At 52.1% G+C, this 11,107-nt stretch overlaps 1 protein-coding gene across 4 annotated transcripts in view; it reads left to right on the forward strand.

The window, feature by feature from the left end:
* The window catches only part of MAP2K5 (mitogen-activated protein kinase kinase 5), a 258,213-nt gene extending 247,550 nt beyond the window's left edge, over positions 1-10,663 (forward strand). For all 4 annotated transcript variants that reach the window (XM_017518933.2, XM_017518936.2, XM_017518941.2 and 1 more), the window contains one exon: positions 10,191-10,663. In XM_017518933.2, the coding sequence (XP_017374422.1) occupies positions 10,191-10,295 (105 nt within the window). In that variant the 3' untranslated portion in view covers positions 10,296-10,663. The remainder of the gene's footprint in view (positions 1-10,190) is intronic.
* The last annotated feature ends 444 nt before the right edge of the window (positions 10,664-11,107 follow it).

Here is an 11,107-nt window from a genome sequence, read left to right on the forward strand (position 1 = left end):
GTTATGCTCTTTTTCCAGATTTTCCCCAGCCAGCTTCCCTGTGCTCCTGACTCTGAGCAGCCCATTCCACTCAAGTGAGTGAGGCTCAGATAACTCAGGAACATCACAGCTAAAACAGTTTTGAAAAAAGGGATGGTACTTTATTTAAAGTTATTTACCCAAAGTTTTGATGTCCAGTGTCTTTAGCAGTTTTCTTCCTCTATTTTTTGTTGATGTGATAGCAGCAAACATTTTCCACTTTGGCTCAGTCTTTGTGTAAGTGGTTTGTTTCTCCCTGTTAAGGAACTAGAAAAGCTGTTACTAAGATTTTAAGTGGGTAGCAGCCTTTACTTAATTGGCTGCTTCTTGAAACAAGATGAGACAATGGATATGAAGTGCTTTGAAAAGTTAAAACTATGATGCTAGGAGTCTGAAACCTCTGGCACCCATGCTGGAGTGATGGTTTGTCAGTGTTCATTGGCACCTTGCCAGCTACCACCCCACTTGTCTCATCTCACACTCTTTCTGCTGTGTGAGTCATCACTGTCAGCATTTTTCAAATAATGTTGGCTTCATATCATTCATATGGTAGGCCCTTATTCTTTTTCAATTTTGAGTGGATTTGTGTTTATGTATCTTTTTTCCCTTCTTGATATTTGTTTTCTCCTTATTTTGATCATCTGCATGACATCTTTCTATTTAATTCCTTCATGTTCTTTATTATTTGCCATCTTATCTCTTTAGATACACTTTTTGTTCTTTTTATAATTTATTAAATACTTAGCTCATAAATTTTTAATCTTTTTTCTAATACATGCCTAAAACACTATGAAATTGCCTGCTAATATTGCTTTAGCTGCATCCAACAAATATTTACATATAGTGTTTTCATTGCCATTCACTTCTAAGTAATTTTCAATTTCAATTAGTATTTTTTATGCCGAAATATTTAGAAGTATTTTTTTTATCTGAAAATAGTGAAAGATGTTTTGTTATCTTGTGATTATTATCTAATGTTAATGCACTGTGGTCAGAGAGCATGCTGTGTATAACATCAAAAATCTTTGTTATTTGCTTAGACTCCCTTAGAACATGGTCATTTGGTTTTCCCCCATGTTCTTTGCTTGAAAAAAGAGGCAAGCATTTGTAATTCTGAAATAAGCTGCTAGCTTGGCAGCTTCTCCTCGGTTATTAAACACCTTAAAGTTGAGGTTGATTAGTTCCTTTTGTGGGGTTTGAGGGCTAGGTTCTAAGTTCTGTAACTTTTTTAATGTCAGGGGCTGATTGGGTAATAAAATGCATATTAAGCATTCAGGGGTGAGACAGTGGAAGTAGGATGACATTGAAGTCACTCCAGGTTAGGTTATAGGACTGGGTTAAGTATTGGAACTCTTGTATATATTTAGTAGGACCTGATAAAAAGGAGCCTAACCGTTGGCTAATTTGGGAAAGGTCTGATAAAAAGAAAGGAACATGTACCCTAACTATGCCTTTGGCTCCAGCTACCTCTTGAAGGGGGAATTGTTGGGCCAGACCAGGTATGAGGCCGGGAGGTGACAGGAGTGGCATAAGGAGGTGGGTTGTGGGCAGAGGAAGAGGAGGAAGGCTCTGGGTGGGGGTTGGGTCCTGGATTAGGGCCTGGTTCAGACAGGCGGAGAAGAGAAAAGTCAGAAGAGTCGATGAACAAGGAGGATTCTGGGTCACCAGCAGAGGCAGGAGGGGCAGATGGAAGGGAGAGAAGAGCAGAGATTAGGGAGGGATTGGTATGTAAAAAAAAAAAAAAAATGCCTGGACGTAGGGAATTTCAGACCATTTGCCCATTTTGTGACAAAAGTTGTATAGATCCTACAGGATAGAAAAAATTGGGGCCATTTAGAGCCATTGTCCAATTTATATTGTGGCCAAGAGGTATTAGAAAGGAAAATGAGACCCTTAGGTTTTAGGTCAGGTGATAGCTGCAGAGGTTTGAGGTTTTTCAGAACGCAGGCTAAGGGAGAGGAGGGAGGAACGGAGGGCCGGAGACAAAAAGTCAGTGCGTGACCAAGCAGCTTAGCAGGGTCCCAGACTGAACCTTGGTCTGAACCTGGGGTGAATCGGTCAAAGGGGGTGTCCCCTGTGTTGATCCATCACCTATGAGTGCGAGCGAGTGACCAGGGCAGATGTCTCTGCAATGATCAGTCACTGAGGGAAGACTGTCTTCCTGGTTCTGTGACCTACGCAGGATTTTTTCCAGTCGTGAACCTCACGGAAAGCCCTGTCCTCCTCGTCTCCAGTGAAAGGGAGAGGACAGTGAAACTGAAAGAAGGAAGCTGACAGGTAGAAGAGCTAGAGAAGAGTTGAGGCAAACCACTTCCTGACCGGAGGGTGGCGAGGGGAAGTGCAGGCTGGTCCGGTGAGCCCCGGGCTTAAGTAGGTCCCTTCATGGAGGAGGGACAGGGACAGGGGCTTTGGTCTCCCGTAGGAGTTCCCCCATCCTGAAATATTAAAATGAGCATTCTGAATGAAGAGATCCCCCCCAACAGGCTTTGTGTGAGCAACATGGCTGTTTCTTCACCTGGGTGTGGGCAGGCTGAGACCAAAAAGGGTGTCAGTGAGGGCAGGAGGATAGGAGTAGGTTTTATAGGTTTGGGGTAAACAATGGAAAGTTACTGAAGTAACTTTAGGTCGGTTTTGTGCAAGCTGGAAGGGGGTTGTAGGGTGTGGGGTCTCAAGGTTAGCCAAAGTCAGTTACAAAATCCAATGGCCTTGTCAATTGAGGCGGGAATAAGAAACAATAATGTCCTAAAGTTAAGTAGGAGCCACAGGGGCGATCGTGTCTTCCTCTCTTCATGGTCTTCCAGTTACTTTAGATTTTCCAGGAACTCATCTGGAGTGTCCCTGCAGGTGACAGAGGCTAGTTTTTCTAGGTACAGATTTTATATTTATTTTACCTAGAAATCACTGTGATTTTTTTTTTTTTTTAATCTGAGAAATATCTTTCGTTGGTTCTTTTTTTTTTCTGAGACAGTCTCACTCTGTCGCTCAAGCTGGAGTGCAGTGGCACGATCTTGGCTCACTGCAACTTCCTCCTCCCAGGTTCAAGCAATTCTCCTACCTCAGCCGCCCAAGTAGCTTGAATTACAGGCATGTGCCACCACGCCCAGCTGATTTTTTGGTATTTTTAGTAGAGACAGGGTTTCATGATGTTGGCCAGGCTAATCTCGAACTCCTGACCTCACGTGATCCACCTGCCTCGGCCTCCCAAAGTGCTGGGGTTACAGGCATGAGCCACCACATCCGGCCGAATTTACATATTTCATCGGTTCTTTTTTTTTTGGAGACAGAATCTCTGTCACCCAGGCTGGAGTGCAGTGGTGTAATCTCAGCTCGCTGCAACCTCCACCTCCCGGGTTCAAGCAATTCTCTTGCCTCAGCCTCCCGAGGATTACCGGCTCACGCCACCGCCACCATGCCTGGCTAATTTTTGTATTTTTAGTAGAGACAAGGTTTCACCATATTGGTCAGACGGGTCTCGAACCTCAGGTGATCCACCCACCTCAGCCTATCAAAGTGCTGGGATTATAGGCATGAGCCACTGTGCCCAGCCTGAAATGTTTTCTCACTCAAGAGGTAAGGAAAGCAGAGGACAAGGGAGAATCCATCCTTCTGAGCATTGCGTCTTTAAACCTCCATCACCACACAGCCATCACCCCGAGGCAAACTTGAACATCTAGTCACTTGTCACTGGCCCCACATTCACATATTCACAGACATGCTACAGACTCAGCCTTTCATGGGTGAGTCCTCAGCATCATCTCAAGCAGAATGCCCACTCTCCTCTGGTGTCCTTCCTCCTGATTCCTCTGGGCATCTGCCTGGCCCAGAAGTGCCAACATGTCCCCCACTATGCAATGACCAACTGTTCATATGAATTGCTTACTGTAAATACGTTGGTCAAATGGTACTCAGAACTTATAGGAACTTAAGGGAACTCAGAATCTCAGAGCCTTTGACCACGCCGCATCTCTCCACCCCGATGCTTGTGAAAGGGTTCAGTGGACCTGGGCTCTGGTACGTCTTTTTTCTTTTTTTTTTTTTTGAGACGGAGTTTCACTCTTGTTACCCAGGCTGGAGTGCAATGGCACGATCTCGGCTCACCGCGACCTCCGCCTCCTGGGTTCAGGCAATTCTCCTGCCTCAGCCTCCTGAGTAGTTGGGATTATAGGCACGCACCACCATGCCCAGCTGATTTTTTGTATTTTTAGTAGAGACGATGTTTCACCGTGTTGACCAGGATGGTCTTGATCTTTTGACCTCATGATCCACCTGCCTCGGCCTCCCAAAGTGCTGGGATTATAGGCATGAGCCACCACGCCCAGCCTCAGTTAAATTCTTTAGTGAAATATGATGAAATTAGTTGTGTATATTATGTCCCATGGAATCAGATATAGAGACATATAATAGCATAGTAATGTTAGACCCCATACTAGAGTGTAAACTAGACTGTAAAGGTCATAAACTTGTATATCACCATTTAATTTACTTTTTCATCTTTTTTTTTTTTTTTTTTTTGAGACGGAGTTTTGCTCTTGTTACCCAGGCTGGAGTGCAATGGCACGATCTCGGCTCACCGCAACCTCCGCCTCCTGGGTTCAGGCAATTCTCCTGCCTCAACCTCCTGAGTAGCTGGGATTACAGGCACGCGCCACCATGCCCAGCTAATGTTTTGTATTTGTAGTAGAGACGGGGTTTCACCATGTTGACCAGGATGGTCTCGATCTTTTGACCTCGTGATCCACCCGCCTCGGCCTCCCAAAGTGCTGGGATTACAGGCTTGAGCCACCGTGCCCGGCAGCAGTACGTCTTTTTTCAAATGACCAGTGCCCCACGGCAGCCCTCCTAGCCCATGCTTATTCATGTAAGAAGCTGAATAATATACACAGATCTAATAAGCAGACTGTAAGACCTGCAAAAAGTAACATCACAGTACGAGGTAACAGGTCACCAATATTCAGTGTAACCCTTTGATTGACCATAGGTGAGGGTATTTTAATTGGTTTTTAAAACTATAAAGCATTTCTTAATAGAATTTGAAATAGCTGCAGAGCCCCCCAAAACACCTCACGCCCTCTGGCTCCGCTGGACTGTCAGATCCATCCAGTCCTGACACTCCCCCATTAGTGTGAGAAGGGACAGAAGGGTTACCGCAGCCAGGCAGGCTGGAATCCTAAAGCGAGATACAGAGCCTTCAAGCAAGGCTCACAGGCCCAGCAAGGAAAGGCGAAGGGATGGTTACTGGGTTGGCATTTGGAGGCCCCTTCAGCCTCACAAATCACCATTTACAGGGCTGCCCTGTCCAGCAGCAGCTTGGTGGACTCTTTACTAGGCTAGGCTTACTGCTTACACAGGTTCATGGGTCCTTGGCATCCTATCCCATGCAGCACCCATGGTGGGAGAGGAGGTGCTTGGTGCTCACCTGAGGGAGAACAGTCCTGTGATCCAGAGAGCCACCAAATGTCTAGAACAGCCACAGTTTATGGAGCCATACCCCAGAAAGACACCACCAGTAGGCGGGCAGTGTGCTGTCTTCCATGGTAGAAGAGTGTCCTGGGTTTAAACTCTAACTCTGCCACTGTCTCCATGACCTTATCCCATATCACCAAGTTTCCTAGAGCTTTAGTTTCCTTTATAAAATGGGGGTGCCCGGAGGGTTCAAGAGAGCTGTGTGCTGATGTAAGGCATTCAGCAATGCCTGTACACAGCAAGTGCTCAATGAGTAGATGCATACATACAGAATATACAAGTCACCTTTTCATGAGGGCCGACCAGGCATTGCACCAGGCCCTGCAGCCACACCAGCAAGTTTAGTAAATTCTTCAAACGCATGATATTCTTTAGAAAGTTATACAAAGAGATGAAAGTATGGGGGCCCTAAATTGGTAAATTCCTATTTGGGAAGAAACTGAAAGCCCAACTCAGGGCAGACAGCGAGGTCTCACACACTGCAGCAGGCTCAGAGCCTTCATTCTTGCCCACACGACCAGCACCACAAGCCCTGCCCGCCTTCCTTCACTTGGGAGGGGCCCAGGAGCGTCCTGCTGTCAGTCCTTCAGGAAGGCATCTCACCACAGTGGAACACATGGGCAGGAATTAGGGACATCATTAGTACGGAGGGGAAGAGTCAAACTAGTGCCAGGCTGACTAGTGCCCAGGTGGAGGAGGGAGAGGTAAGCAACCACAGTTCATCTTCATGACTGACGTTTCCACCAATATCCCACATTGTGCCCCTCCGCCCCTTTGCTGAGGCTGTCTGCCCAGGTGATGCCAGCACCTCCCCCAGTCTCCCTGTGTCCCACTTTTGGAGTCATCCTGCCTCTGGCAGCCCTATTCTTTTCCCCTCATTCTGTCTCCATCTTTTGTGCCTGGGCAGTCGCCGTGGGTGGCAGATGCTCTTGCCAAGTGTCTGTATCCGTGCCTGGGCTCCCATTGTTCCCTGTAGCCTGATGGGGTTGTGAGAGCTTGCCTGCACCTGGATTCCTAAGCCTGGGAGGGATCGCTTTCACCCAAGCCCAGAGGAGGGACCAGCGGCAGGGGCTGGAGACTCTGCAAGGAGGCCTGAGGTTGGCTGTCTCATTGCAGACACAGGAGAGCAAGGCATTTGGAGTCAGGAGACCTGTGTTCTCGTTCTAGCCCATCTGCCTGGTTGGCTGGCGTCCGTTTCCTCATCAGCACAATGGAGATGCGTAGCTGTGTGCGGCGCTACAGTGAGCATGGGAGCCAGTGGGCACGTCAGGACAAACCTTCAGCAAGTGCCCAGCACACAGCACTCCTTGTCCAAGTCAGTCCCTTGCAGGGATACAACGTGCCTCATCAGTAATACGAAGGAGATGGGGTTACCTCTCAGCTGAACTTGGTATTATTTGGTGTGCCATCTCCAGGAGTCTGGCCTCACCAGGATGCCTAGAGCATCTGGCTGTGTGGAACTCGGGCACCTCTGAGTGGCCAGTTGAGTTTCCTGCTTCCTCCTGAATTGTCCATCAGATTTTGTTTGCTTGCTGAACTCATGAGGAATGCCTGAATGGGCATGTCACAAGGCTAAGGGCATCAATTACAGTCTAGGAAAGAGGAGGGAGCCACACCTGCCAGTGTCCCCAGGGAGCCAGGCCAGCCCCAAGAATCCTCCAGAGGAGGAACCAGTAGACATGAGCTCAGTGCCAGCTCCTAGGCCCCCTCTTCCCTCCCTGGGCCTGTGTCCTCTCCTCTAAAATGGGGGTCATGGTGTATTTTCCCTGCTTCTCATGCAGGGCTGATGGGAGAAGGGGGGAATCAGTGACTCCCAGTGTGTCCAAGGGACAGTGCTGATGGAGGTCAAGACCTAGGATGGTGTCGGCTTGCAGCCTGCAGCCCTGGTAGCACCACTGGCTGTGCAGGCCCGAGTCGCCATGGTAGAAACAAGATGAGGGGGAACTGCAATCTGAATATTGACTCTCCCTCTGTCCAGCCCAGGTCTGTCCAGGGAGAGCCCAGCGCAGTGGGTTTGGGTGAGAAACTTGCGGTCCAGTCCCACGTCTGGTAGCTCAGGCAGGTCAGCTGTGACCCTGCAGCCTCAGTCAGTAAAGTGGAGGTGACTGTGCCCACCTGTGAGTTAACACTTCGTTGGTTGCAAATAATAGAAACCAGCCGCAGCCTGTGAGGTGCCTCACAGGACCCTGTGACCCTGTGGACCCTGCAGGTAGAAACGCTGCCAGGCCCTGGGTCTAATGGCCCCAGGGTCTCCAGTGCTGTCAGGACCCCCCCTCCTGCCTGCCTCTGGACAGTACCTCCTGCTCTTGGGCCCTGCACACTGGCTTTCTCTGTGTGTTGGGTCAAATGGTGGTAAATGGCTGCCAGCAGCTACCAAGTCCGCAGGTCACAGCCTAGGACACTGGGTCCCCTCCATGTCTGTCTGTCTGTCCCCTGCTCTGTGTGCTGTGATTCTCCCTCTCAGGCAGCCACCCTAAACCAATCAACAGTGGCTGGGGACAAAGCCAGTGGGTCCAGGTCTCTCCCTTGCAGGTAGGGTAAAGTATCAGAGATACCACGTGCCTCAGCAGCAGCAGGAGGTGAGGTCACCTCCCAGCCGAGGAGGGCAGGAGAGGCTGGCGTCTCCACCGGAGCTGAGGATGCCAGCAGCAGAGCAGCCCTCTCCCCTCACCTACCAGGGCACTTGGGCAAACTGCCTTCCTGCAGTGCGGCCATCCGCCCTTCTGTAACGTGGAGGAATGCCTCCACGCTCCCTCCTGCAGTTCCGCTCTGCTTGTTCCGGAACAGATGATAACAGAGATGGAGCATATGGGCCCCAAAGTCACCCGACATTCTGGGAAAGTGACACCGTGTTACCCCGGGCTTGGGGGGAGGGACCCATCACTCGTGAGCACAGCTTCTCCCTTTGTTCTTCAGAAGGGCACGAGGTTGCCCCTCCTGAGAGGAAGTGTGCACACTTGGACTTCAGGGAGGATTTCCTCTGTCTAGGCAGCGATTTGGGAAAGCAGCCATAGGGTGGGCACGTATATGGGGAGGAGAACATGATGGAAGCCAAAGTCCAGTCCTTCCTGGGCCACTCCTGCCTCAGCCCACAGCCCAGGCCTCTGCCACCCACAGGGCCTCACCCAACCCGGCCTCCACGGCCCCGGCCGCCTTGGGTGCCACAGGTATGTCAGGAGCCTCCCAGAGTGCTGCAGCAGATCATGGGGAGTGCCCAGCTGGCCTCCAGGCCTAGCTCCACCCTGGCCTCAGCGGGTCCCGGCCCAGGGTTGGGTGCCTTGGCATTTTCGAAGCCGAGTTTCCTTCTCCTCCTCGCAACTCTCAGTGCTCTGTGCCTCTGAGCTAGACCCACGCATGGTGCCCCCAGGGCAGGCTTTCAAACCATTGGGAAGGCGGGGGGCAGGTACTGCATCAGCCCAGGGCGGGGTGGTTTAGGCATTCTTCTCTTGTCCCCTGTAGGTCTGACCTGTGGTCCGGAGGGGCCCTGCCGTCCCCTGCTCTCCCCAGGCCTGGTCCTTGCCAGCTCCTTTGGACACTGAGGTTGGGACAGCCAGGGTCCACATCCCTCTTGGCTTTGTGATGAGCTCGTGGCGATGCCGTGCAGCTCTAAGCAGGCTCTCTGGGGCTGCAGTCAAGGTTGGGTGTGTTGGGAGACCCACCCTGAAAGCCCAGCTCAGGCTGTGCAGGCGGAGGACAGGCCCAAGAGGGGCTGAGAAAGCTGGAGGGAGCGAGGAAGCAGGTGCTGGATGTGGAGGGAGAAGAGCTGGGCGCAGGCACGGGGTCCCTCATCTCCCACATCCCCTCCTCGCTGTGGTTCCCCAAGTCTCACCATGCGAGTTGCGAAGCTTTTGGTAGGCGAGAAAGCCCCCAGATGTAAGTTCCTAGGCAAGAAGCTGCTTAGTGAGGAGAAGGAGAGGAGACGCTTCACTTTTCCTTTCACCACTGACTTGTGGCCTGGCAGCCTTGGGGCTGTCCCTGCTTTTTTCTGACTTTCCCTGGGAATTCCCAGGAGGACCCTAAGATTGTGGATATAAATCTTGGTGCTTCAGGACAGCAGAGAACTGGTTAAACAGAGCCTGGCCTGCCTGTGGGCCAAGCGGGTTAGAACCAGAGGCAGGCCACGGGGCAACCATGCCAGCGCTCGAGTCCACCGCCCACTGAACCACTCACCAGGAACCCAGTGATCCTGTGCACGGCCCAGCACATTCTTGCCACCCCTCCTTCCCTCCAGTCACAGGTGATGACTTCTTTATAGGAGAGCTGTAGACAAAGGAGAGAACGAACAGGGACTGACACAGCCTCTTGCGAGACGATTCTTTGGTCTCTGGGCAGCAACTGAACCAGAAAACTAACAACACAGGAGCCCGGCCTTGGCCGATGGGCTGTGTGGGTGAGGCCGGGCAGAGCGTGCGGTGAGGACAGGCCCTCGCCCTTAAGCACTTTGCAGGCCGGTCCCAGACTCAGGAAGAGGTTGCAGAGTCTGAGGTGTGCCAACCAGCACTCCAGCCAGTTGGCGCTGACTACCAGTACGTCACTGCCTGTCCCTGGACCTCAGCATCTAGGCTGTGAAAGGGAGCTGATGGCCACCCTCATTACCTCCCAGGGTTATTGGGGAGAGACCAGATCCAGGCTGAGCACAGGCCCTGGAAAGTGCAGTGGACGCTTGAGTCCGCGGACTGCCTGTCACAGCCTCCTCCTCTTCCCTGCAGGGCCACCCGTTCATCATGCAGTTCAATGACGGAAACGCCACTGTGGTGTCCATGTGGGTGTGCAGGGCGTTGGAGGAGCGGCGGAGCCAGCAGGGACCCCCATGAAGCCGCAGTGGGGAGCTGAAAGCCCAGGACTGGTCACCAAGGAAAACCACCCACCTAACACCCTGTCCGTATGCTACCTGCACCAGAAGAGCTTTGCTGGGCCCAGGCTTCCCTGCCCTCGCCTTCCTCTCTGCCAGCAGGTGGCCTTACCTGGGGAGCCCCACATGTGGCCCGCCCCACCAGGCCCTCCCTACACCTTCTGGTCTGGAGGCGCCGGCTCTGGCAGGGGATAAAGGGTGGGGCAGCGAGAATGGAGGCGCCCGGGGCCCCTGCCCACTTCTATTTTCCTAACCTTTTCTCTGTAAAGGGTCAGGCCCGTCAGCAACACTGACGGGAATAAAAGTATTACTGCTTTGTGACAGCCTCTGCCATGAGGGTTGTGTTGTCTGGTGGGTCTGTCGCCCCCCAGAGCTGGGGGCAGGTGGGGTCTCCACTTCAGCAGGGATGTGTGTGGCAGTGCCAGCTGTCCGTCCAGTCACCTGCAAGCGCCCTGCTCGCTCTCGCAGTGCTGTGCTGAGGCCCGCAGCCCGGCTCTGTTGTCAGATGAGACAGCAGCACGGGCGGCACTCGGACAGGTCCCGGGGCAGGGAGTCGGCCTGGATCTCGGGCCCCCACCCTGAGCTCCTCACTGAACTGCCAGACATGTCCACTCGACCTGCGAGGCCTAGGACGGAGTGGGCTGTTCTGAGAGGCCCCTCTCCACCGCCACCCCTTGACCCCACAGCTGCCACTCCTCTCAGGCAGTACCTCAGTCACGTGCCAGGTCAGCCTGGCTACCCCCAGTTTACAGGTGAGGAGCTGAGGCTCCAAGG

Source organism: Cebus imitator, unplaced genomic scaffold (genome assembly GCF_001604975.1).
Source record: "Cebus imitator isolate Cc_AM_T3 unplaced genomic scaffold, Cebus_imitator-1.0 Scaffold715, whole genome shotgun sequence".
Lineage (NCBI taxonomy): Eukaryota > Metazoa > Chordata > Mammalia > Primates > Cebidae > Cebus > Cebus imitator.